General features: G+C 43.2%; 1 protein-coding gene across 5 annotated transcripts in view; it reads left to right on the top strand.

Moving 5' to 3' along the window:
- The window catches only part of LOC123799767 (two pore channel protein 2-like), a 52,157-nt gene that overhangs the window by 2,195 nt on the left and 22,077 nt on the right, over window positions 1-27,885 (top strand). For 2 of the 5 annotated variants that reach the window (XM_045808959.2, XM_045808957.2), the window contains exons 1-3: window positions 17,609-17,779; window positions 25,750-25,841; window positions 26,844-26,958. In XM_045808959.2, coding sequence (XP_045664915.2) covers window positions 17,705-17,779; window positions 25,750-25,841; window positions 26,844-26,958 — 282 coding nt within the window. In that variant the 5' untranslated portion in view covers window positions 17,609-17,704. Of the gene's footprint in view, window positions 1-1,936; window positions 2,137-17,607; window positions 17,780-25,749; window positions 25,842-26,843; window positions 26,959-27,885 lie in introns of those variants that run through there. The other 3 variants (XM_045808960.2, XM_087863682.1, XM_045808958.2) reach the window with 3 other exon arrangements.

Genomic DNA, 27,885 nt, shown 5'->3' with positions numbered 1-27,885 from the left:
ATTTCAGCTCAGGTCATGTTCTCAGGGTCCTGGGATCGAGCCCTGCATTGGGCTCCCCGCTCAGTGCAGATTCTGCTTGAGGATTCTCTGTCTTTCTCCCTCTGCTCCTCCCCCCAATTACACACACACACACACACACACACACACACACACACACTGTCTCTCTCTTTCAAATAAATAAATAAATATCTTTAAAATAAAAGAGAACATTTGCATGTGCCGTCCCCCTGCCTGGCATACTCTTCTACCAGGTGCCTGTATAACTAACTTCCTCACCCCTTTTAGGTTCTTGTCAACTGCCACCTTCTCAACAAGACCTACATGACTGTTTAAAAATCACAAACGGACCAACCCCCACTCTCTGGCACTCCTGATCTCCTTTTCCCTGCTCTATTCTCCTCCTCCATAGTATTTATAGCCTTCCCCCTACTGTAGGATTTACAGTATTTATTTGTATTTATTACACTTACTGTTTATTGCATGTCCCCTGCTACAATGTAAGCTACTCAAGGGCGGGGATTTTTGTTTCAATTGTATACTGGTGGATCCCAAGTGCCTGCAATAGGGGCTTGTACCTAACACACAGTCAGTAAATATTTGGGGTTGATGACAGCAAGGAGTAGTCAGGGGAGTCTTATATGTGTGTGTCTGAACTGGCTCTTGAAAGGTAAGTAGGATCACCAGAACAAATGAAATTTCCCTGGATCTCAGTTTTTTCATTTGTAAAATGAAGAGTCTGGTATGATTCAGTAGCTCTAAGACATTTTTTATTTTATTTATATTTTTTAAGTAGTCTCCATGCCCAGCACAGAGCCCAATGTGGGGCTCAAACTCGCAACCTCGAGATCAAGGCCTGAACAGAGATCAAGGGTGGGATGCCTGACTGACTCAGCCACCTAGGTGCCCCAAAGACCATTTTTAAATCCAGTGTTGGCAGCTTGAAGTCGTGTGCTTGGGCCACTGGTATTATTGCAAATTTGAAACTCACTTGGAATTCTTACCTCATCCCTAAGTGGCCTTTGGGCTAAAAATAAACCAGATCATGTGCACATGTATACTACATCAAGCCTTGAATATGGGAAAACCTTAGGTGACTAGAGCTGGCAGACACCATAGGAATGCCCTTATTTTAGCAGGAGGAAACCCTGGCCAGTGGGGAGAGCAGAGCTGCTAGGAAGGAGGCAGGGGTGTAAGATTTTAAATCCCTTTTAAAGAGTCAGTGTGTCCCTGCCTTGAGACTGTATTTTTCCCCAGGGTGCATTCTTTCAATGGAACATTTTAGTAGACTTGATAATGGTCAACTAGCTTTGAGGTGATGATTAAATTTGGATTAACAGGCTGAATAGTTAAGTGTAATGAGTTAGTTGATTACATGAGTGTCTTCTGAATGATACATTAACTGCCATTGTTGAGTTTGCTGTTTGAAGTACTTGCCCAGGGAAAAGGTTTGCCATTTATAGTATTAGACCTTTATTGCTTATAAATTCATTTAAAGTGTATAAATGGAATTGATTTCCTCTGCAACTCCAGGACCCTATGCAACAAAGCAGTCATTTTATACCCTAAAGCCTCCAGAAAGGATGAAACTTTGCCATGATTAACATGTTAACATGGATAACATTAACATTCATCCCCTTAGGTCCTTGAGTTCTGGCCCAGAAGAGCTCTGGCTGGGTCTGTTCCCTGGAGCCACAGCACACAGCCCTGTGTCTCAGAAGTTTTAACTGCCAGACCCTTTGTTTCCCATTCTCTTCCCCTGAGTTTTTGGAAGTGGGAAGAAACATTCTTGTGTGAGTGGGTGTCGTGCTGAACTCACTGACCTGCCTCCACCAGTACACACGCCAAGAGGCTGGGACTTAGGCGAGGTGGGCAAGCGAAGTGAATGCGCCTGGTTGTGTGATTTCCAAGTGAGAATCATTTCCTCCCTGGTGCATAGGCAAGAATGAAAGCAATACCCGGGGGAAACGTGAGCCTTGATCCTTCTCTGCCAGGAGCTGTCGTGCATTTCTGCAAGTCGACCTCTCTGGTCTGTAATCCTGGAGACATGCACAGTTGAATGGCCTCCCATGATCCTTTCCGAAAGAAGAGGAAAATCCTTCTGAATAAGACACCAGCCTGTCTCCTCGTAACTCTGAGGTAAGTGGACATCTCTAATTCACTCGTTACTCCGGTAGGTATTTCCTGAGTGCATACCATGTGCCGGATATTTAGTGCTACATATTCCTTGCAGAGCCAGTCTCAAGGATCTCCTGTCTAGGGGAGAGAATGATGACAATCAAATCCTTGCACAAATAAATATAGCATTACAAACACTGATGAGTGCTTAGATGAAAAAGTGCTGTGTACCATGCTGGAGGGAACATAGCAGAGCCTCGCTGTGGTTGGGAGGACGGGAATTGTCAAGAAAGGCCTCCAACAGACTTTGCCGACAGGACCTGACGTGAGACAACACAGAAGCAGGAAAGGGAGGGAGAGGCCTTCTCTTGGCCGAGGGGATGTATCTGTGACTGTTGTGAGGCTTCAAGAAGCTGACTCAGCGAGAACTGGAGTGGCAGGAGTGGAAGAGAGGCAGGAAAAGTCGATAGGCCTTGCAGGCCATGTTAAGGGCTTTGGATTTTATTTGGAATGAAGTAGGTAGCCATTTCTGTGAGCAGGAGACTTGCATGGTTCTCTTAACATATTAATAAAATTAATCTGATTTCTGTGGGAGAATGGATCAGAAGGTGCCATGGATGGAAGTGGGGAAAGTACTGCACTCATTCAGACAAGAGACAGTGGCGGTATAGTCTATGGTAATGGATGTTTGGCAGATTTGAGGTTGACCGTTTTTTCTTGCAGCGATATAAAGGTGTTCCATTATCAGTACTATAATAGCATTTAATGGGGACCACTGGTAGCCACACTTGTGGGGAGCACAGCATAACAAATACAGTAGTGGAATCACTATGTTGTACACCTGAAACTGATGTATCATTGTGTGTCAACTTCAATTTAAAAAAAAAAAGAAGAAAAAAAAGCTGTTCCAGTTGTCTTCTGGCTTAATTTAATTCAATTTTATTTAAAATTTTTAATTTTTTAAATTTAAATTCAATTAATTTACACATAATGTATTATTTCAGAGGTGGAGGTCAGTGATTCATCAGTCTTGTAATACCCAATGCACATTACATCACATGCCCTTAAAGTCCAGCACCCAGTGACCCCATCCCCCCACCCCCTGCCCTCCAGCAACCCTCAATTTGTTTCCTATGATTAAGAGTCTCTCATGGTTTGTCTCCCTCTCTGATTTCGCTTGCTTAATTTTAGAAAAGAAATTTTCATCTGTATGTAAGAAATCTTGTCTTCCTCTGGCTGATTTTAAGACTTTTCTGAGGAGATTTTAACAATTTGGTTATGATATGTTTTGTATAGTTTTTCCAAATTCATTCTGTTTGGAATGTGTCAAGTTTCTTGAATCTGTGGGCTTAATAGTTTTCACCAAATTTAGAAGACTTTTGACTTTTTTCTTCAAATCTTTTTATGCCTCCTTTTTTGGGGGAGGAGTCCAGTTACATGTATATGACAGTTTGATATTATTCCATAGTTCATGGAGGTGTTTTTCCCTCCTTGTGCAGCAACCTCATTTCTGGTACTTTGCCCTTCAAATTCCAGCCACATCTTCTTTCCAGAACTCCAGTCTCCATTGCCTCAACTCAGCAAGACTCTGAGCCAAGCTGTGTTTGGTTTTGCCCTCCCTGCACTATGCCCTTAGAAACCCTCAAAACTCTTTCCAGGAGGTAATAGGGCAAGAATAGGGCTGATCTCATGTGTTTCCTTTCTTTCAGGAGTCTCAGTTCTGTTCTCTCTGTTGTACCCCCTCTGAAATTGATTGATGTCTTTTATCCACTTTTTAATAATTGTTTACAGCGGGAGGGCAGTTCCTATAGCTGTTAATCTTTCATGGGTGGAGTGGATACGCTTATATGTTTCGTGTATTTTGGTATGTTTATTTGGTTAATGTTTGGCTTCTTATAGTGGACTGTTGGTGGGAACCATTTTTATTTCTGTTTATCATTGTTTCTTCATAATATGTGCTCAATCAATACTTGTTGAAAGAAATTATTATTTTTAGATAAAAATTAAACATTTATTTGTAATGAAAAATTGCAAGTCATAACTTTAAGAAATTGACAAATACCATCAACAACACAAAATCCAGGCAAATAATAAAATGTTACTATTGTACTTGAGAAAGAGGGCACTCATTACTATCTAAAACAAAGATATTTTGGATTTATTTCTTTGTAAGCCAGTCAGAACTATACTTGTAAAGCACAGTCTCTATCAGCAGTGCAGAGTGTTGGCCTTATACAGGGTCTTGGGACACACAGAGTTCAGGGAGCGGTGGGTTTTCAAAAGTGGTAATGTTTAGGGATTTTTTAAAAACTTTTAACTGTGAAAGCAAGTGATTCATTGATGACTGGCTCACTTGCAGAAGTTTGCCCATTGAAAGGAAGCTCATGCTGATTGTGTGGTTTTCAGAAGTGTAATTACTGATATGATGTTGTCATGGATCGATCAGGACGCATTTAAAACCGATTATAGTAGTTATTCATTGTTTCGGTCAGATAATAATTTTTTGGAGGAAGATAGAAAAATTTTCCCTCCGTCTTTCTTTTTAATCTTCAATCCATTAGAATTGCAGGAAATACTCTAGGAATTGGGCAGAGTTCTACCACTGTTACTGATCGTTCTTGAAGATGAGGTTTCCTTTCCACAAGTCTTGATTATCAGTTGAGTATCAGTCAACATGTTTTCATCTTGTTTTGTCTTTGATTGATGTGCATTTGTGACTCTGGGCAGCAGACGTTAAAGAGCTTTAGGACAAACACAAATAATTAAGAATATTATAAGTTGGGGCTGGAAGGCACATAGAAATCGTGACCCAGTATTTCCCAGGCTTGAAGACAAATCCCACCAACTTCCTGAGTCTACTCTGAGTAGCCAAGTTTTTCCCTTAAGTTTTCCCTTTTCCCTTAAGTTTGGTTATGGGTTGTTCCATCTCACCTGTGGAACAAAATGTAGGTAAATATGGAGTGTGAGCAATAGTGCAAACTCCAAGGTTATTCTACTCTCCGTAACTACTGATGAGCTCTAAGGGCTGGACTCATTTATTAGGTCAAAGTGAGGTTCCAGTTGTCGAGGATCACCTCAAGTTGGGCAAATTTTATAGGCAGGATCATAATCATCAGGAGGCTATTTACAAAATGTTATTTATGCCTCCAGAAAAAATAATTAATTGCTACTTTCAGAGTGTCACAACAAAGAACAGTATATGAGAAGGCAAAAGGAACAGTATGTCGTAATTAGTTAATTAAATAGCAGAAAAATGCTAGGTGATCTCAGTTAGAAGTAAGCTATTCTGCATGTGCTAACCATCAGATTTAAGAGTTGCAGCACAAGATCTGAAGATGTGTCTACTAGTTTAGGTAAGGCTTCACTTGCTCTAAGACAAATAGGATATGCCTTAACTACTGGAGCGAAAGACGGGTTAATCCTAGGCCATGGATTTTCGATGTGTGCTGTGTGCTAATAGCTTTAGATCGTGATCTAACCTTTCCTTTTGTGTACACACAAAAAGGAAGTTTTATGATAATCTGGGAAATGCAGTTTAGGTAATTGTAGATGGAAGTTGTGAGACCATAGAAAGCCTTTTCCATTGCTGCTTATTCCATTCCATGAAAGAGGTTCTAAAAAGTGTGACTTAGTCAAATGGTATGAAGTTCTTGCTATTTCAGAAAAGTTTGGTACCCACTGTGCATAATACCCAGTTAATCTCGGAAGTCCTTCTGTCTTCTAGTGGTGGGTTTTGGGAAATTTTGGCTCATTTGTAATCTCTCCTTAGATACTGTCTTTCCTTCAGCTGACATGTCTTGGCCAGGTCAGTGAGCAGATACTCATAGCGAGTCTTAGAATCATCCACATCAGGGGAACCTCAGACAAGGTCATTTATATGTAGGATCAGAGTGATCACCTATGGAATAGCAGATCCTTAGGGTCTTGGGTTGTTTGGGTTTTTTTTTTTTTTTAAGATTTTATTTATTTATTTGAGAGGGAGAGCATGAGTGGGGGTGAAGGACAGAGGGAGAGGGAGAAGCAGACTCCCCACCAAGCAGGGAGCCCAATGCGGGACTTGATCCCAGGACCCTGGGATCATGACCTGAGCCAAAGGCATATGCTTAACTGACTGAGCCACCCAGGGCCCCCTTCCTCCCTTAAAGTCTTAGTTTAACTAAGATGAGGCTTCAGTGAATTCCTGGGTCCAAGTGAACTATTACTTTTCCCAAGTGAAAGCAAGTAATGTTGACTATTTTTGTCTACCAGGACACTGAACAAAGACAAGTATAAATCAATTATGGTGAGGAGAGGATGATGTTTCGGTTAGACATTACTAGGAAGTGAAGAATAACTACTTTTCTAATTGCACACAGATTTCAAACAAATCTATTCTCGACCATTTGGTATTTTAACAGTGAAGCAGATGCATTACCTGAACTGGTACAAGGCAGAATGAGTTGGTTACTGTAATGCTCACCAGCGGCTGGTCTTAGGTCTAACTAGGCAATCATCCTCAATGACTGTAATAGTCCACACTTGGCATAGGGCTCACCAAGAAGGATAGAGGTCAGGATACGGTGTTCTGACCTGGCAGTCTGCTGTGTTTCTTCAGCAGTAGTCTCCTAGCTGTGCACAGAGCTGTCCAAGTGGATGCTTAAATGTGAGAGAATGAGATCCTAAAGGTGGGGGTGATAGCCAAGCTCATGTCCCAACTAGGAACCAGTGTCCTGCACGTAGTTCTGCAGGCAGAGCTTCCAGGGCCACAAGTCCCAGTTACAAGTCACCATACCCGGGGAAACCCAGAGGCACGGCTTCCCGCCAGGCATTTACACACCAGTCAGAGGAATTTTACCAGTCAGGGCTCATTTTTACCATAAAGAATGTGGAAGTCCCAGCTCTGTGAGGTGTCTAGGGAAAAGGGGCTAGAAAATTAACTCAAGGTCAATTTTGCCCGTACAGAGGATTTTTGTTAACCTTTGCTTACAGGTACAGTTGGCGTAAGATCTTTCTTTGCTTCAACATTTAGAAGATACTAACATAGAACAGAATAAATTCCAGCCTAAATATGGTGAATTGATTTTTGACGAGGAGGGCAGTTTGGTAGGTGTAGGATGGTCTTCAGTAAATGGTGCTGGATAATTGGACATCCATAAGTAAAATATGAACCTTGAACCTCAACTCATACCGTGTATAAAATTAATTCAAAACATATCATAGGCCTAACTACAAAACATAAAGCTATGGACTTTTAGAAGAAAACATAACAGAGAATCTTCATGAACTTGGGTTAAGCAAAGAATTCTTATTATGATACCAAAAGCACGATCATTAATTGAACTTGATCGAAATTACACAATTTTGCTCTGCCAAAGATACTATTAAGAAAGTAAAAAGACAAGCCAAAGACTGGGGAAAATATTTAAAAATCACACACCCAATAAAACCTGTATGCATAATACACAAGGAGCTCTCAAAACTCAACACTAGAAAACAGCCATATAAAATTGGGAAAGATTTTAACAGGTACTTTACCAGAGAAGATAAACAGAAGATAGGCACCTGAAATAATGTGCAGCGTCCTTAGTCATTAGGGACATGCAAATTAAAACCGTGATGAGATAACACTACACACCTGTTAGAACAGCTAAAACATTTTTCAGATGACAATACCAAGCATGTTGTCTGGGGTTCTGAGAAACTGAAACTCTTATACATTGCCAGTGGGAATGCAAAATGGTATAGTGATTCCGAGAACAGTTTATCAGTCTTCTGTAAAAGTTAAACATGCACTGACCCGTTGACCATCCCCTTCTCAGAAATTTGCCCTAGAGAAATGAAAATTTATCTTTGCCCCAAATCTGTACATTAATGTTTTTAGCACCTTTATTCATAGTAGCCAAAAATTGGAAAGACCCACATGTCCTCTCATAGGTGAATGATGAATAAACTGTGGTACATCCATTGTATGTAACACACCCAGCAGTAAAAGGGAATTACTCTGGATGCACACAGCAACAGGGATGAGTCTCTAAAGCATTTCGCTGTGTGAAAGGAACCAGACTCAAAGCATTAGGATTCTGTGTATATGACACTCTGGAAAAGGCAAAACTATAGATTGGAGAACAGATCAGTGGTTGCTGAGGGTTCGGGAAGGAGAAGGACTTGACCACAAGGGGGTAGCACAAAGGAATTTTTGAGGGTCACGGTTTCTTTATCTGTATCTGTGGTGGTGGTTACTCAAATCTATATGTGTGTTAAAACTTAAAAAATTACCAACTTTTTAAAGTTAATTTTATGTTAACTTTAAAATAAAAAACAAAAGACAAACCCAACTAATTTGAAATCATGTCCACATGAAACCTGCACAGGAGTATTTACAGCAGCTTTATTCATTACTGCCAGAACTTGAAAGCAACCAAGATGTCCTTTAATAAGTGAAAGGAGAAGCAAGCTGTGCTCCATACATACAATGGAATATTATTGAGCAATAAAAAGAAATGAGCTATCAGGCCATGGGAAAACATGGATTAACCTTAAATGCATATTGCTAAGTGCAAGACGCTGGTCTGAAAGGCTGCATACTACATGATTCCGGTTACTTAGCTTCTAGGGAAGGTAAAACTATAGAGACAGTAAGAGATCAGTGGTTACCGTGGGTTTGCGGGGAGGGAGATGTGTTGAGTAGGTAAAGCATAGTGGATTTTTTCGGGTGATAAAATATTACGTATGATACAGTAATGGTTGATACGTGGCATTAGGCATTTGTCAAACCCCATAGAATTTTACAGCATAAAGACTGAATTGTAATGTAAATGCAGTATTTTTGAAATTTTTAATTGTGGTAAGATGTATGTAACATTAAATTTGTCATTTTTACCAGTTTTTTGAAGATGTATTTATTTATTTGAGAGAGACTGTCAGCGGGGGTAGAGGTGGAGGGAGAGGGAGACAAGCAGACTCCCCACTGAGCAGGAAGCCCGATGTGGGGCTCGATTCCAGAACCCTGAGATCATGACCTGAGCTGGAACCAAGAATCGGTTGCTTAATGAACTGAGCCACCGAGGCGCCCCCATTTTTACCATTTTTAAGTGGCATTGAGTACATTCACAATGTTGTGTAGCCATTCCAACTCCATTCCAATATCCATTTCCAGATTTTTTCATCATCCCAAACAGAAACTCTGTCTCCATTAAATAACTCTCCCTTCTCCCTTTTTTCCAGCTCCTAGTAGCCTCTGTTATACTTTCTATCTCTGTGAATTTACCCATTCTAGGTACCTCATATAAATGGAATCATACAGTATTTGTCCTTTTGTGTCTGGCTTATTTCATTTAACATGTTTTTAAGGTTTATCCATATTGTAGCATGTGTCAGAATTTAATTACTTTTTGCAACTAAATAATTTCTACAGATTATGTAAATACCACATATTCTTTGTTCATTCACTGACAGATGGGTTGGGTTGTTTCCATCTTTTGGCTATTATGATACTACCGTTGTGAACATTGGTATCCAAGTATATGTCTGAGTCCTGCTTTCAGATCTTTTGGGCATATATCTAGAAGTGGGATTGCTGGATCATATGGTAATTCTATGTTTAGATTTTTGAGGAAACCCCACTGTGTTTTCCATAGAGGTTGCCCCATTTTACATTCCTCCTAACAATGCACCAAGATTCCAATTTCTTCACTCTTGCCAACACATGTTATTCTCCTTCTTTGTGTGCGTGTGTGTGCGTGTGTGTGTGTGTGTGTGTGTGTGTAATAGCCATCCTAATGGGTGTGAGGTGGTATCTCATTGTGGTTTTAATTTGCATTTCTCTGATTAGTGATGTTGAACATATTTGCATGTGCTTTTTGGCCTTTTGTATATTTTCTTTGGAGAAAAGTCTATTCAAGTTTTTTGCCTATTTTTGTATTGCGTTGTTTGCATTTTCTTTGTTGTTGAATTTAGTAGCTCTTTATATATTTTAGATATTGATCCCTTATCAGATATATACTTTGCAAATATCTTCTCCCATTCTGTGGGTTGTCTTTTTACTATCTTAATAGTATCCTTTGATGCACAAAAGTTTTACATTTTGATCAAGTCCAATTTACCTATTTTTGTTGTTGCCTGTGCTTTGGGTGTCATAGTCAAGAAATCATTGCTAGTCCAATGTCATAAAGGTGCTCCCCTATGTATTTGATCCATTTTGAGTTCATTTTTGTATGTGGTATGAGGTAAGGGTCCATCTTCATTCTTCTGCATGTGGATATCCAGTTGTCCCAGCATCATTTGTGGAAAAGACTGTCCTCTGTCATTGAATGGTCTTGGTTCTTGCTGAAAATCAATTGATTATGTATGTGAGAGTCTATTTGTAGACTTTGTTCAATTCCTTTGATCTGTCTGTTCTTACGCTAGCACTACACTGATCACTCTAGGTTGGTTGTAAGTTTAAAAATCAGGAAATGTGACCACGTTGGGTGTGGAACCTACTTAAAAGAAAATCAGGAAATGTGAGTCCTCCAACTTTGTTCTATTTTTGATTTTGTTATGGATATCCTCCTGAATGCGAAATGGTATATCATTGTGATTTTGATTTGCATTTTCCTAATGATGAATGAGGTTGAATATTTTCGTGTGTTTATCAGCCATTTCTTCTTTGGAGAAATGTCCTTACCCCACTTTAAAAACCTGGGTTCCTGTGTTTTGTTGTTGTTGTTGTTGATGATGATGATGAGTTGTAAGAGTTCTCTGTATTTTGAATACTAGACCCTTATCAGATACAGGCTTTCCCCACTATCCAAAAGCAGAATATTCCTATGAAATCTGAAATGGTGTAAAGTGAAGAAGCAGTTACTATTAATTTACAGTTGACCCTTGAGCAACATGGGGTGAGGGGTGCCAACCCCCCGTGCAGTCAAAAATCCATGTATAACTTTTGACTCCCCAAAAGGTAAGTACTAATAGCCTACTGTTGACTGGAAGCCTTACCAATAATATAAACAGTAAACACGTATTTTGTATGTTATATTATTATATACTGCATTCTTACAATAAAGTGAGCTAGAAAGAAGGAAATATTATTAAGAAAATCATAAGAGAAAATACATTTCCAATACTATACTGTATTTGTCTCAAAAAAATCTGCGTATAGGGACGCCTAGGTGTCGGTTAAGCGTCTGCCTTCGGCTCAGGTCATGATCCCAGGGTCCTGGGGATTGAGTCTCACGTTGGGCTCCTTGCTCAATGGGGAGCCTACTTCTCCCTCTGCCTGCTTCACCCCCTGTTTGTGCTTTCTCTCTCTGACAAATAGATCAATAAAATCTTAAAAAAAATCTGCGTGTAAGTTGGGCCCACACAGTTCAAACCCATGTTGTTCAAGGGTCAACTTATATGGAAACATTTTTGAGTGTTCCTAGACTCCAAAAATAACCTCTTAGTCTTTTCGGATACCTTAGGACACATTTTGCTAATGGATGCACAAAATAAGTTGAGATAAAGCATATATGCTCGAAGACATAGTTCAGAAGTATGGCGGCTGGATGCTGAGATGCTGAGTGTAGTTCCGAGGGAAGGCATCTGGTGGCGCCACTCTTGCTGCTCAGGGTACACGCAGTGTCTACAACAGCTCACGGCAAAACCGATGCTGAATGCTAGTTTTGCTTTTCATCTTTTTTATAAAATTGAAAATCCTCTTGGGATTTCTTGCGGTTAGTAAAAACAGGTACTAATGTAGGTCTTTCAGAAAAGCTAAGTGGCCTGATGAGAACTTTCAAAAAGCAGAGGATACCTGTGTATGATTTCAGATACAGTATTTTCCTCCATTCTGTGGGTTGCCTTTTCACTTACTGAATAATGTTCTTTCAAGCACAAAAGTTTTCAATTTTGGTGAAGTCTAATTTATCTCTTTTTTTATTTATCTCTTTTTTCTTTGGTTGTTTGTGCTTCTGGTGTCATATTGGAGAAGCCATTGCCAAATCCAAGATCATAAAGATTTGCCCCTATGTTTTTCTTCTCAGTGTTTTTATAGTTTTAACTTTTAAATGTAAGTCTTTTATTCATTTTGAGTTAATGTTTGTATATGGAGTGAATTAAGTATCCACTTTCATTCTTTTACATATAGATATTCAGTTGTCCCAGCATTATTTGTTAAAGTGAATTGTCTTTCCCCCACTTAACGGTCTTGATACCCTTATGAAAAATCAATCTTCTTTCATTTTTTTTCAGTAAAGTTTTATTGCTTTCTATGAAGAGGTCTTGCATATATTTTTTAGATGTATTTTATTTTAAAATTTTTAATATGGAAAATTTCAAATATATACAAAAACAGGTGTACTCATCACTCATCCCCACAACTCATGGCCAATCTTATTACATCTTATTCTTACACATTTCCCTACCTCCATATTATTTTTATAAGTCAAGTTTAGTGAAGTGTACTTGACATGCAGTAAAATATACCCTTTTTATAATTCGTTAAGATATGCCCAATGTATACAGTCACATAAGCCAGCATAATCAAGATATAGAATATTTCCAACACCCCAAAAAGTTTATGACCCCTTTACAGCCAAATCCCTTCCTTCCGATCCCAGCTCCTGGAAAACACCAGTTGGATTTCTATCCCTATAGTTTTGTCTTTTCTAGTATTGGGCCTCAATTTTGTTTATAAAATTTCTCAATTTTTAATAGACCGGTGTTTTAGACAGCAGACTTTATTTTTGGACTCTCTCATGGTCCAAAGGATACATAGCTAGGTCAGACTGGAGCTCTGGCAACAGCCTTTCCGCTTGAGGGAGAATAAACAAGTGACCATCTTCCCATCAGGGCACAGGCAAGATGCAAAATGGGGCTCTGGGCCCCCTAAGGGAGGGGAGGAGCCTTGAGAAAATAGTATCCTTTGGGAACAGCCTTCCACATCCTCTTTTCTGTGGTTAATTGCAAGGTATTGATTGAAACCATTTCATACCACTTCTAAAAACTCTCTCTCAACAAATACTTGTTGAAAAGCTTCTATTTTTCAGGCAGTGTTGCAGATGTTTGGGAAATATTTGTGGACAAAATAAAGATTTCCACCCTTATAGACAGTAAATTCTATCAGGCATAAACAGACACTAAACAATAAACCTAAGAGATTAAAAATTATATGGTACAGTAGAGGTGATAAGGGCAAAGCAGGAAAGTAAAAGATCAGAAAAGGAGGGCAGCAGGAGGGCAGGAGTGGATTGGAGAGTTAAGTAAGACAGGGCCTGTCTCCCTAAGAAAGTGGGATCTCAGCAAACACTAGAAGGGATGGGGAGTTGGGCAGCTGGGTGCTGGGGAATGAGTAACCCAGGCTGAGGGAATGGTTGGAGCTAAGGCCCTGCAGAATGTTTGAGAATCAGAAAGGAGGCCAATGAGGCTGGAGCAGAGTGAATAAGAAAAGGAGAAGGAGATGGGGTCAAAGACTGAGCAGGCCTTGCTGGTGTACTGTCTCGTAGATGAGTTGAGAAGATTTGCCCTCTACTGTCAACGATGTTGTCTTTACCCACATGTCCTGATTCCTGCATTGCAGTGTTTACACTGCACCAAATCTCATGCAATTCTAGGAGATAATTGGCAAATAGAATTAGGCAGAATCCTTGGGTTAAATATGGACTGACTTTTTCTCTACTGAAACTACCTAACAGCTACTTCTGTACAGAGCAGAGCGATAATTCCCAGCCTTTGTGCCAGTAGATCTGGGTTTGTGATCTTAGTGCGACTACCTTCAAGCTGTGTGGCCTGGGGCAGGTCGATTCTCCTTTCTGAGCCTGTTTTCTTGGCTCCAAAGTGGGGATATGGTAATTAGTACCTGTCATGGGCTTCACTGTGTCCCCTAACCAAATTCATATGTTGAATTCCTAGCCCCCGGTACCTCAGAATGTGACCCTATTTGGAGTTAGGGTCTTTACAAAGATAACGAAGTTAAAGTGAGGTCATGAGTGTAGGCCCTAATCCAGGACTGCTGACTTTATATGAAGTAGAAATTGGGATGCAGACATGCACAGAGGAAAGACCACGTGGGGACACAGGGAGAAGGTGGCCGTCTGCAAACCAAGGAGAGAGGCCTTAGGTGAAACCAACCCTCCAACACCTTGATCTTGGACTTCTAGCCTCCAGAACTGTGAGAAAGCAAATTTCTATTGTTTAAGCCCCCTGGTCTGTGGTATTTTGTTATGGCGGCCCCAGCAAACTTATACAGTACCCCAAAGTTACTGTTACAGGGTGCACGTTTTGGTAACCGGCGTCTAAAGGCTGTGCTTTCTAAATCTGTTTCATTCTTTCCCTACAGAGGTGCATTCTCCCCACCAGCAGCGATGCTGGCAGGAGTAAACATTCTCAGGCGCTATTACCAGAGTTTTAAATTTTTCCATTACAGAAAATATTTTTTTCATTAAATAGGCAAAATTGTTGATTTTACCATATGCAAACATGTGAAAGTAAAATAGAAATATAGTTAAAAATGAAACCTTGTAGGAAAGTATACAAGGAAAAAGTATCTCTCCCTTTAAGCTTCTACTCCCTGCTGTGTGCTCAAAGGTAGGCACCCATGGCAGTTTACTTACGTATCCTTCGGGGAACATATTTAGGTCATTTATCAGAAAGTATAGGTAAATGCATCCTTTAAAAAATTTCTACAAAAGATACCAACCTCTGTGGAGGGTACTACTCTCCCATTTAATATCTTACAGATTTTTTTCTTACCAGCCATACAGATCAGCTTCATTCTGTCTCCTGGGCTGTATAATACAGCTTACATAATTCTAAGTTCAAAGATCAGATGGTTCTGGGGAGGAAGGTGCCAAAAAGTCTCTCCACGAGGCCATCAGAGACCTGGCTGCGTGCACCTCTCTGCTCTGCCACCTGCAGCATCAGCTTCACCTGAGGCTGGCTGCAGGATGCTCGCCAGTGGCTGTTGGAAATTATGTTTTTTATATTACATTCATAGGACAAGGGCAAGGAAGAGGGAGAAAGAAGCCACTCCTTGTGGACCATAGCTTCTTTTAGGCAGGCTGAGCTACTACTTTTAGGCAGACTGATAACTGTTGCTGGGAAAACACCCTGTAGAGATTTGCTTAAGCCAAGCAGGATCATCCTCTAGTGGGAGATGGGATGGAGGCCTAACCGAGTCTGGGTTCCTGGGTGGGTAGGGTGTGGATAGGAGGGTGGGGGTCAGCAGTGTCTGCAGGGGAGAAATAATCTCATTTGCACAGAGCTGCGTTCAAGCATGTTCATGTGTGTGCAGGTAAAGAAAGATGTAGAGAAGGATGTTCACCCAAACTGGTTAATAGTTGTCGATTAGTTGTTTCAACTCTTTACAATGAATACATTTACATTTTACCAAAAAAAAAAAAAAGCCATTTTAAAAGACCTGCCATTAAACAACCATTCCATAAGTCACCACTTGAGATAGAAATAGAATAATTATCTTTTTTTCAAGGGTGTGCAGAGTTTTATGCTGATCCTCACAATAAACATTTTTTAAAAAGATTTTTATTTATTTGTGTGAGAGAGAGCACAAGCAGGGGGAGTAGCAGGCAGAGAGCTTCTCACAGGCTCCCCACTGAGCAACGAGCCGGATGCAGGACTCGATCCCAAGACCCTGCAAGCCAAAGGCAGATGCTTAACTGACCGAGCCACCCAGGCGTCCCTCACAATAAACATTATAAGAATTATTTCAGACATCCTGTAGACATGGGTCATTGGGTACAAGCTGGTATGAATTCTGCTTTGCCCTTTCACCTGCTTACCATATGCCTGCCTGTTCAGGAAGTGGGGATTCAAAGATGAAAGTTTCCTGCCCTCTCCTCTGCCAGGTGCTTGTCCTAGTGGGGTGGGACAGCATATACAGATAGAAGAACTGAGGCACCATGTGGTCATTTTCATGAAGAGCATGGGACCACAGAGAGGAAGCGATCCGTTGGCTGGGAGAAGTGGAGGAAGGGCTTTCAGGGGATGTGACATTAGAATTGTGTGGGAATAATCAGAGGAGGTGGGCAGTGGCAGACACAGTGCCTGGCATGCCCATGAAGGGACTGGGGCTAGATGGTGCTCTCACAGCAGGCCAACCTCATGGCTAGAACTCAACTCTGGCATTGAAGGGCAGGCTGGTGTCCTGTATTCATTTTCTATTGCTGTGTAACAAATTGCCACAAATTTAGGAGTTTAAAGCAACATCCTTTTATTATCCCATAGTCTTACAGGTCAGAAGTCCAGCAAGGCATGGCTGGACTCCATGTCCTGCGTCTCACGTGGCTGAAGTAAAGGTGTAGGCAGGGCTGTGTTCCTTTCTGGAAGCTGCAGTGGGGGGGGGGGGATTTGCTTCCAGGTTCATTCAGATTGTTGGCCAAATTCAGTTCCTTGCATTTCCCTTCTATCTTCAAGGCAGCAGCATCCTGGCCAGGCACATGGAACCCTTCCTGGGCTTCCAATCTCTCACCTCCCCTTCTGCTTTTCTCTGATGCTGTTAAGGGCTCATGTGATTCCATTTGGGCCAACCAAATTATCCAAGATAATCTCTGTATTTTAAGATCAACTGATGAGTGACCTGAATTACATGTTCAAAATCTCTTTTGAGGAGTAAAGTAACAGATTCATAGTCCCAGGGAGTAGGATGTGCAATCTTTTGGTAGGGGGTTGGGTAGGAGTGGGGCAGGATTCTGCTTGCTATAGTTTCTGAGTTGGACCATGGTAGCCATCAATACCTAGCACAGAGTCCGGATGGACCCCTAAGAGGATACCGTGCTTCCTGCTGGGTGACCAGGGCCAGTCCCAGCCCTGCCAGGCCGCCTCTTTCTCTGGGAAGGGTCAGTGAAGTTGATTGGTACTGGGTCCGGGGCCACGGGCCCTGCTGGCCAAGACTCATCTAAGAATTGGCCTCCAGTATTTTATATGTATTGTTATAATAAATTCATGACCAACATTTTTAAAAAATCAGGAACAGTCTCATGAAAATCTGCATTTTTGCTTTTTCTGGAAAATTCATCAATTCTGGCAACGCTGAGTTCCTGGCCAAGCTGGAACTGGGGGCACCATGGGGGAAGGGAGGAGGGTCTGCGCCCCCTCCCCAAAAGTATCTGCCCTAGGAGGCCCCACTGAGTCCACACCCAGGTTTCCCCGGGGTCTCCACTAGGAGAGGAAGGGAATCAACATTTACTGGGCCCTCGCCAGTGGCAGCCACTGAATATATATATTAACTCATTTAATTCTCAAAACAACTATTTTACTGGTGCTTCCATTGCACACGGTGGGGGCCTTATGCCAGGGGGGCCTCTAACCCACGCCTCCACCAGCCAGAGCTCGTCCCCCGCGGCCCCTCGGCTGCCCGCTCCCGCCCGCTCCGCGTACCCGCCCCTGCCTCCGGAGCGCGGCCGGGAGGCCGGGCGGGGAAGGGGCCAGAGCCTGGAAGACCGCCGCGCCCGCCGCTGGTCCTCCGCCCTCGGGGCGGCCGCGGGCCGTCCCCGCCGTGGGCCGTCCCCGCCGTGGTCACGTGAAGGGCCGAGCGGAGCGCGCCCAGCCCGGGCCTCCCGGGGCCCGAGGACAGAGTCCGCCGCGGCGGCCCCGACGCTCCCGCATCCCGGCCCGCCGCGCCGTCGCCGAGATGCCTGGGGCTGGCCGAGCCGCGGGCGTGCGCCGCTTGCACCCGCAGCCCTCCGAGGAGCCGCCCGCCCAGGAGGTAAGGGGGCGACGGCCACCGCGCTCGCAGGACGCCTCGAGGGCTGGTGGCGCGCGCCGACGGCAGAGTCTCCGGTCCAGAGCTTTCCCTCCCGGCCGAGCGCGACTCCGCGCAAAACCAGCGCCGGCTGCTGAGAATAAGGGCCCCGTGTAGGGAGGCGGGCGAGGAGCTCCTCCGCCGCGGGGCTGACTCCGTCTTCTGGGCCGCAGGAGCCCTGGCACCTGGGCTGCTCCGCTGGGAAGCGCACAGGCGGCTGGAGCTCTCGGGATCCGCGCCCCTGGGCCGCAGCCCTGCACGCTGGAGTGGGGGGCTGTCAAGTCCGCGCCCGCGCCTCCTGAGCCCACCCGGAGCCGCCTCCCCCGGGCGGGGGCAGAGCTGGAACGCGCGCCCGGGCTCCGTGTTGGGGGTCCGGTGCCAAGTTAGCGCGCCCCTGCGCGTCCCGGGGTCTAGGGTGGCCCGTGCTCGCCGCACTGTGCTCCATGGCGGCAGGAAAACATCGGAGGGTCCCCCTGCAGGGAAACGCCCGGAAAGAGGCTGCAGGATGTGGCTCTGGGAGTTGCTGATGCAGCCCCGGCTCTTCTCATCCCCTCGGGACGAAGCAGATGGGCTCAGCTCTGCACGTCTTTGGAAGACGTGGAGCTTCCAAGCAGTCATTCCTGGACTGTTTCCTCTCGCTGGATAAGAGCTCAGAGTGCAGAGGGAAACAGAACTCCAGTCGTTGGAGCCCCTGCTCTGACTCAGAAAATCCTAGCGGTGAATTACAAGATGAGGGGGCCCGTTACCTGGTGGAGCCTCCGGTTTCCCCTCTGTAAGGTGGGGATGATAAGTCATACCCGCCTCGGAGGAGTCTGAAGACCTTGTCAGTGAGGCCCAGGGCACGGTGCTTGGTACACGGTAAAGACAGTCAGGCTTCAGGTGGGAACGTTCTTGTGTGCTGCCTTTCCTTCTGGTCGGGCAAGGGGGTGGGAAGTGAAGGGTGTTTTAGTCCCTCTTCCTCTCCTCCTTGAGCGGGCCACTTCTGCTCTGCACTGTTCTGGTATCGCCCCTGCCTCTTGTCTGTGGGCTCCTGTAGCCTGCTTCAGGGAGTCCACCAGGCAGGCTCGCTTGTGTGGGGTTTAAAAGCCCTGCCTGGTGCATTGGCCTCCCTCTTTGGCCTGCTCGTCTCTCAAAGAGGCCTGGCCACTTCCAACAGGTGAATTCTACCATGTCTCCTTAAAGGTAGAGGAAAGCTGGTCAGAGAAAGAGGAGGGGAAGGATTCTTGGTCCCTAGCTCTGACCCAACCCAGGCAGTGCTCCCCTCATTCTGCACAATGATGAACCTGTGATCACCAGAGTTTTCTGTGGCAAGAGAAACTTGATGTGTACTTAATGTTTCTTTGTCTAAATAGAGAAGAATGTAAAAAACTAATAATCCAAGACCTCAAGAAATGCAAGGAGGGCTGATCCTGGGTGAGGCTTTTGGCTTAATGAGCGCCTGCAGGAATCACATACTTATGCCTCAGTGTCTTTCAAAGACCTCTCCCAGGGGAGCAGGCATAAAAGGCAAGGAGCTTGGTACCAACTGATAATTCTAGCAGAACCTCTCATTTTCTGAGATAACAGTGATGATTGAGTCATTAAGCCAAGCAAGGCTCTGACCTAAGACACTTGGTAGCTATGAAGACGTGGTTAGTTTGGGGTCACTTAATAAAAAACTGCCTAGTCATCGGAAATGCATTTCCACCCTCTCCTTTCAAGTCACTTTTTTAGATCCTTTTTCTGCCTGGTGTGTCTTTTGGCAGATTCTAAGGTGGCAGTCCACTCCTTTGGTACTTTTACTAGCACTTTCAGCTTTGAAATTGAAATAACCCAATGCTAGTGATTCTCAGCCTTTCTGTTGGTTAGAATTACCTGGGGAGTTTTTAGAACTGTATCTGGGCTCAGGCCCTACCACAGAGATTCTGATTTAGTCGGTCTGAGTGAGGCCTGGGTAACAGTAACTTTAAAGTTACCAAGTATTGAAAGTACAGCCAAGGCTGAGAGCGCATGTCCTGTATGCTGTTACTTTATGATCTGCGTGATCACCTCTCATATTTTATGTGCTTCTCTTTGAATGTTCTTATTCTTAAAAGTTTTCATTCAAGTCTTAGAATACCCTGGCTCAGGCTCTCGGTCTCCTGGTGTTCCTTTATAGTGATTTGCGGAGAAGTTTTTTGCAGGAGGAAAATGGGAGTAACCAGGAGGGCCTGGGAGAGGATTAGTTATATCAGGTGGTCACAAGCTGAAGTGCCCACAGGGGCCAGGGAGGAACATTAAGCCAGTGGCCTAGGTGGGAACGACTCAGCCACTCAGGAGAGTGGGGCTTGTGGTGACGTGGAGGGCATGTCTTTTGCCCGAAGAAGACCGTGGTTATCTACTTCCAGTTGGTTGTGGCTACAGGGGTTATCATAGATTGCAAAAATGGCCACAGACTTTTCCCATCCTGGATACAATCCCATTTGCAATGCACCTTTGCAACTCCTTATATCAGGAGATGGAATCAATTTCTCCAGCCCTTGAGACCATTGACCATGAGACTTGCTTTAGCCAATGGGACATTAGCAGATGCAACACAAACAGAGATATGAAAAATACTCGAGCATTGGTGCTTGCTCTCCTGATGCTCCTGGGGACCCTTTGACCACCAGCATGTGGAAGAGCCCTGGCTAGCCTGCTGCATGATCCACATGGCCAAGACACGTGAGTGTGGCTGTCTTAGGCCATCTCCTCCAGACTGACCATACAGATCAGCTAAGTTGGCCTAGACCAGAAGGACTGCCTGGCCGACCCACAGAATTTGAAAAAATAATGAGTGTTTATTCAGGTGACCTGAGTATCAGGGTGGGTAGCAAAAACATATTGAAATAGAGCCCAACGTTGCCAGATGTTATGACCTTTCAAAGAGAAACCAGAAGTTCAAATTTTTGTGTAAGCTCCAGTTTTTAAAAAAATTTGAATTAGTAGCCAGCATCCATAAAGCACTCTCTGGGCCAAACAAAACACATCTTTAGGCTGCCCTTGGCCTGCAGGGTGTTGGTCTTTCTGCACAGAGGGACATGAGGTGTTTATACTAACAGCTAACTGCTACCTCTTCTCTCATGGTCTTGCCATGGCTGCTATTCCCCAGCTTACCCTTAGCAGCTAGCTAACTATCGTGTGAAATGCCCACGATATACTTTATAACTCCAGCTACTCTTGGCAGTCTTTCCGTTTGGGAATGGAAGCTGCTGGTATTGCCAGTCTTCATGCAGGAAGTGAGATTTGAGATGGCCCCCCATGAAGGAAAGTTCTAGAAAGGGTACTCCTGGTTTTAGGTGTGGAAGTGGGGCTGGTGGTGGGACAGTGGGCAATGTACCCTCTAGTTTCAGCCAGAGAAGAAGGCTACTGTAGGGAAATGAGGGAGACCAAGTTGGAGAGAGGGGAGATTGTGGAGCCCCTAAATGCCAAGTTTTACATTTGATCTGCGGGCACTCTAGGCAAAGAGAAGTCACTAGGAGCTTTTGAATGGGGGTTGCATGGGAAAGCAGTGATCACCTCTATTCTGGGCGTCAGTGTGCCCATAACCTATGGGGGCAAAGAAGGGAGGCAGAGAGAGACAGACAGGAAGTATAGTGCTAGTAGTGACAGATGGAAAAACTGAGATGGGAGAGAATTTTCCTTAAAATTCACAGTAACTTCTTTTTACCTTAGGTTGTGGTTAGTTTGGTTAATTTTCTTATATATCTAAATGTGACATATCAGCTTTTTTTTTTTTTTTTGAAGCACTTCTATCAACAACTTTGTCAAGGTTCTTGTCTGACTTAAAGGTATCTGGAACTTCTGGTTGTTTATTCCTACACTGGGGTCTTAGGGAAGGAACTTCCTTGCATTCTCCTAAGAGCTTCTGGAAATGATCATTCCCTAACCCCCTGCACTTTCTCCGCCCTCTCTCCCTAAGCGATTCTAAGTTATCCACCTTTCCGCAGAATGAAGGTTCACAGGGTCAAGAGGGCTGAAGGAGAAAACACAAAAATCTTAAATACATTTTCACATCTTGGGGGGAGGGAAGAAAATGTGACAGCTAGAAGAAGAGGAGAAAGAGAAAATTCAGAGAAGTTAGTTATTGCCCTAGTGCCGTGAGAATACGAAGCATATAAGAAGCAGTAGTAAAATGGCCATATTTAGACCAGTGATTTTCCATCTTGCTTGCATGTTGAAATCCCCTGGGAACTTTACAAATTCGTCCTGGGTCTCACCTCTTTGAGACTCTGATGCACTTGGTCTGGGCAATGGGATCTTTATGAGCAAAGCTCGGAAGGTGGTGGTGGGTGCTGTGGGAGTTCAGAACTGCCGTCCTGGCCGGTGCCGGTGCCTCCCTGAGGCCGGGGCTGCTGCTGTGCGGTGCAAAGCCATCTGTAAGCTGCGTCTGGGGGAACATTGCTATTTGGTCTTTGGTTGTTTTCATGGTGGACACAGGCAGTGGTTTGCATGTAAACTTGAAAGTATGCAGTTTGGAAACAGCATGTCTAACACAAGCCATATTCTTGGGTTGCATGAAAATGATTTGTTTTATGGAAAGATCCAGATGGCCTTAGTACTAGTGAGAATGGTCATTACAGTAAGTTTGCCTACGGAGAGTACTTCTCCGCAAGCAAAGATGGGCAGGAGCCTTAGAAGTTGCACATAAACAGGATGGAGAGAAGGAGGACAAGCAGGAGCAGAAGCCGGAGCAGGTGAGATTTGAAAAAGAGGCAGATGTCAGAAATGGAATAGGTAAGAATGGAGAAGCTTGGAAACAAGATAAAGGTAAATTTGCTGTTGTGAAAGCGTCCGCGTATTTAAACATAACAGGCATGAGTTCAGAGGGCAAGGGAGGTGTTGGAAGAGGTGCCCTGGTGCTTATATCAGTCAGTGTGGGGAGCCTGGGTCGTGTCCGATGGAGGTAACCCCCAGGGCCTGGCTGGCTGAGGAATTGCTGCTGAACAGTTTTTTCTATTCTCTACCTGGAGGGTGTGTGGATGGTACATCTCAAATCTGTGATTGTCAAACTCCTTGTTTGTGGACAAACCATTTCACTGGGACTGGAAGAATGTTAGTAGCATCATCTTTTTAAATTGGGAACCCTAGTGGCTTTAAGAGATTTTTGCCTTAAATATATTTTTAAAGGCCTTCAATATTATAATTCGTTGCTGTTTCAGGACAATCTTTTATGGGGCTTAATGGAACTTTCTTAAGATTAGTATGCATTCACTTAAATGAACTCTTGTTGATGCCAGCCATTTTCTACCTTAAACAGATTTCTAAGCATATCCTGGGGAATTCTAGTGTTCCTCAGTGTTTGAGATGTCCAATGAAAAAATTATTGGTATTAACAGATTGCCTACTAAAATATTTTTTTAAATATGTAAAAGAAAAATGTGTGATAAGTGCTTAACACATTTGTATGGTGCTTCTTAGTTATTAAAGATTTTACTTATTATTTATTTGTTAGTTGTTTAGAGCACAAGCAGGGGGAGGGGCAGAAGGAGAGAGAGAACCTCAAGCAGACTCTGTGCCGTGACCCTGAGATCATGACCTGAGCCAAAATCAAGAGTCGGACGCTGCACCGACTGAGCCACCCCGGCGCTCCTGGTGCTTCTTAGTTTTTAATAACCTGCCTTTAAGAATTGTGCCTGAGAAGGCACATGACTCAAGAGATGATGGGTTATTAGGGCAGTTAAGTCATCTTTGAGATTGTTGTTCCATATCTATTTGTAATCAAAACACGTATCTTTCTTTTTGGGCAATTTGTAACAGCTTTATTGAGCTATAATTGACATAAACTAAACTACGCTTATTTCAAGCGTGCAGTCTGATGAGTCTTGGTATATGAGTACATTTGGGACCTTAATACCACATTCAAGGTAGTGAACATATCTGTCACCCCTACAAGTTTCCTTATGCCCGTTTGCCATCCATCCCTCTCTCCGTCCCCTTCTCCCCGTCCCCAGACAACTGATCTGGTTTCTGCCACTATAGATTGGCTTGCATATTCCAGAGTTTTATGTACTCACGTAGTAGGTACTCTTTTGGGGGGACAGGAGTTAGCTTCTTTCACTCAGCAGAATTATTTTGAGATTCATCCATTTTGTGTTTATCAGTAATTCATTCCTTTGTATGGCTGGGTAGTCTTTGACGGTACAGGTGTATCACATTTTGTTTATCCGTACCTCTGTCTGTGGACATTTTGGTTGTTTCTGATTTTCGACTATTGAGCTGCTATGGATATTTGCATACAAGTACAACCTTGGGATGGTGTTCTAACATAAGGCGTGTTCTTGGGTTGGGTGTAAAGTCTTCGTGTAGACATATGCTTTCTTTCTCTTCGGTAAATACTTGGAATGGAATGGCCGAGAAACTACTGAACTGTTTTCCATTCCTACCAACAGTGTGTGAGAGTTCCAGTTGCTTTACATCCTGGTCATCACATGGCATGGTCAGTCTTTAGTTTCAGACATTATAGTCGATATGGAGTGGTTTCTTACTGTGGGTTAAATATGTATCTCCCTGATGCCTAATGATGTTGAGCGAACTCTTATGTGTGTCTCTGCCAGGCATACATATCTCTTCTTTAGTGACATGTCTGTTAGAAGACTTGTCTTAGTAACTATGTTTGTGTTTTTTAAACGCAATATAACTTATTTTTTTAAAGTATTGCAATATGAAATAAATTGAGGAAATGCAGTTCTGCTGTGTCTCCAGATATATATTTTTGTATATTGGTATAAAGTTTCGAATCTTGACCTCTCTGAATACTAGGTGCATTTGCAAAATTGACTTGCTTGACCAGGGATAGATTTCCATTCCAATTCCAACAGGAAGATGTCCTGTGTTTCGAGGAGGTAACTCTCGTAATTGAATGGATAATTAGGTTGTTTTCCTCGTCAAGTACATAGGAAGGTACTCTAGCTAGTTTGTTTGTATGTGTGCTTTACATCTCATTTATACAGAATCAGACGTGTGAGTCACCACAAACGGGGCTCAACTGTCCTGGTCATGAGGGGATGTAAAGTCAAATCTCAAGATGCCCCTCTGTCCGATTGAGTATTATCAGTCATTTGAAATTACATGAATGTTGGTGAGAAGCAGGAAAACACGAGACTCATGTACTGTTTAGAGGCGTATCAAAGACCTAACTTTGGGGGAAACAATTTGGTAGTATCTATCAAGATAAAAAACAAATACCTTTCATTCACAAGTTCAACTCTATCCTACAAAAACGTTCATATGGCACAGTTATGCATGTGTATCTGTGTGTAATATATATTTTAAAAAATTCAATGTAATTGTGTTTAAAACAAAAATAAAAGGAAGACTCTACCTAAAGGAACAGGCATTTATTAAAAAGAGTGGGGCAGGTGTATATATATTGTCATGAAAAATATATTCTGGACAGAATATATTGAGTGAAGAGAGTAAGCTTTGTATCATACGAATACAATTTTATTGTTTTAAAATTATGTGTATGTATAGAGTGGGGTCATACCTTAAGAAGGAGTTAGCTTCAAAAGTCATCCAGAAAGGCAATAATTTATGTGTCAAAATTACCCTTGAAAAACACTCTAACCACCCATCAAGTACCCTAAATACAATTTTGTGTGTATATATTTGTGTGTATATAGCCCTATATATGTTAGTGTAAATATGCCATTTAAGGACATGCATATTACTATTCAGTGCTTTCTTGTTTTCATTTCTTCCTCTGAGAGCCTGTGTTTGAATTCAAGAAAGTCAAGCATGCCCGTGTCTCAGCCCCACTGCAGGATTCCCGTTACCCAGCAATGTATCTGGAGGTGTATAAACAGTCCTATAATGTGGATAACCTCCGGCGAGAGTGGGATGGGGGGGTGGGTTTCTTTTTGTACTTACGTCTGAAAAAGAGAAGTGTCCTTTCCTATTCTGATTGGTGTTCTCTCTCCGTACTTTCTCCCAAGGAGGACCAGGACCTCCTCCTGGCAGCTGCCTACGTTTCTGATGCCCAGTACAACAGAAATGTTCCCTTTGAAACATCTCCTCGGGCCATCAGGTAATGAAAGTGTTAAACTGTCCCATAGAGCAAACTGTCCTCTAATTCTTAATAGTCTTGAAGTTAAACCCAAGCTGAAGACATTTTCTCCCCAAACATTTTGAGAAGTCTCTAGGGTGTGGCACATAGATTTGGATAAAATCTTAAAATCCAATGCCTTTTTTTTCCTTAAGTTATAAGAACATGGCGCCTCACACATAGGAAAGCATTCAATAAATACTCAAGGACGGGTAATTGAGTAAATGAGAACATCTAGTGCGGCAGAGAGGACGTCCAGAGTAAAACATACATCGTCTTTTCCTCTTAGACATGGCTTGTCCTCTCAGAGCCATCTCAATGAAGAGCCTTGTTCTTTTTCTTTCTGTTGCCTTTTCCATACATTTGTTCTTTTCATAAGAATCGTGCCTTTTCTCTCTCACTCCCTAAATGTTGAACTAAGACCAAGGATTTGGCTCAAAATAAGGGAAAAAACCATGTCTTATCATCAGGGCTCAGTGCCAGTGCCTCCGGAAGCGAAGAATGCCTCGTTCCTGGAAGCTTCAAGCAGGTGGAGGGGACTGTCCCCCTCCCTGAGGAAGAGAAGTGTGCGACTGGGAGAGCTCTCTGAGTCTGTCATGTCGAGATGGGACGATGCACATTTTAAGTTGGTTAGGCGACCATGCCACATAGTAATAGGTCACTTTAACTGAGGATTTCTCTGTACTGGTCCCTGTTCAAAGTCCTCTAAAAGTAGTCTTTTATTATTGTCACAATCACCATGGTGGAGGTATAATCATAGCTGGAGACTGTAAAGAGACTGCTTTGAGATATGGTAATATGTTGATTTTTTTCTGTTAGCGTCTTGTGATGTGTGCTCGATTCAGTACCATCCCTTGAAGGGAAAAGAAATGTGGCCAGAGCCGTACTTTGCATTTTATCCACCATGTCTTCTAGTGGGAAGTTTGAGTGCTGTTTAACTTCTGCTCCTTGTTTTATAAACACCTTTATTCTTTTTGTCTTCAGACTTTACTACTTTTATAACCACTGGACAATGCAAGTAGCCATCTACTTCTTCATTTGTGTAGACCTTTCCCTCGCCCTGTTTGAAGAACCCGCGTTGTTCCCACTGCCTTTCTTGGTAAGGATTAAAAACAAAATGGCTACCCAGACTTTGTCATTGATGAATTGGGCCCCATTCCTCTTCCTTTTTTTCCCCCCCAAATTTTAAGAAATATGAACATGGCTTTATTTTTATTGCTGGGGGCTGGAAGAAGCTGATGCTTCACTCATAGGCATTTTCAGTGGAGTAGAAAGTTTTTGTCTTTTATCCCCGTACACAGGGATAAACTGTATAGACAAATGATATATTCAAAGCATATCTATTAAATGGTAAGTAGACAATGTCATAATATGGTGGAATATGCAAATTGTACTTGTCACGTTTCCAGCTTTTTTTAGTCCTAAGTCACCAGAGTATTTATTGGTGCTTAGTAGCCGATCACATATGATTTTGAGTAATACATCAGATTAACCAGCTATTCCAGATCGGTCTAAGTAATAAATTGATCATCTATTTATGTTAATACCCAACTTGATGCTGCTCCTGCCTCCGAGAGTAGTTGTAACGGAGGCTGGATGACTTGCAAGGCCTAGAGTATGTACTGTCTGCTCCTTTAACTGATAAAGTTCATCGACCCCTGGCTTTAAAGAACAGGCTTTTATTACCTCCCATAATTCTGTGGGTAATGGGGCCCAGCTGGGCAGATTTTCTGTTCCTGTGTCATGAGCTGGGGTAGTAGATATCTGGAAGCTCTGTTGATCTCTGGAGGCTGGCAGGTGCTGCTGGCCATCAGCTGGGAGCTTGCCTGGCTGATTCCTTAGGGAATCCATTCCTCCAGCCCTCACCCCAGATCTTTCTGTCTTCGTAGCCTACGCCAGGTTGCCCTGTCCCCGTCTCTTCCTGCTCTGCCAACCTCCTCTCCCCATGATGGAGACAGGTGCCCTTGTTAGGGAGGACTTACTGCCTCAGGGCAGTCACAGGAAAGCATGGGCTGCGGTCACAGGC

This window comes from Ursus americanus, chromosome 7, assembly GCF_024610735.1.
Source record: "Ursus americanus isolate L20-20 chromosome 7, mUrsAme1.1.p, whole genome shotgun sequence".
In the NCBI taxonomy this organism is placed as follows: Eukaryota; Metazoa; Chordata; class Mammalia; order Carnivora; family Ursidae; genus Ursus; species Ursus americanus.
This window is presented reverse-complemented; position numbering and strand designations above follow the sequence as displayed.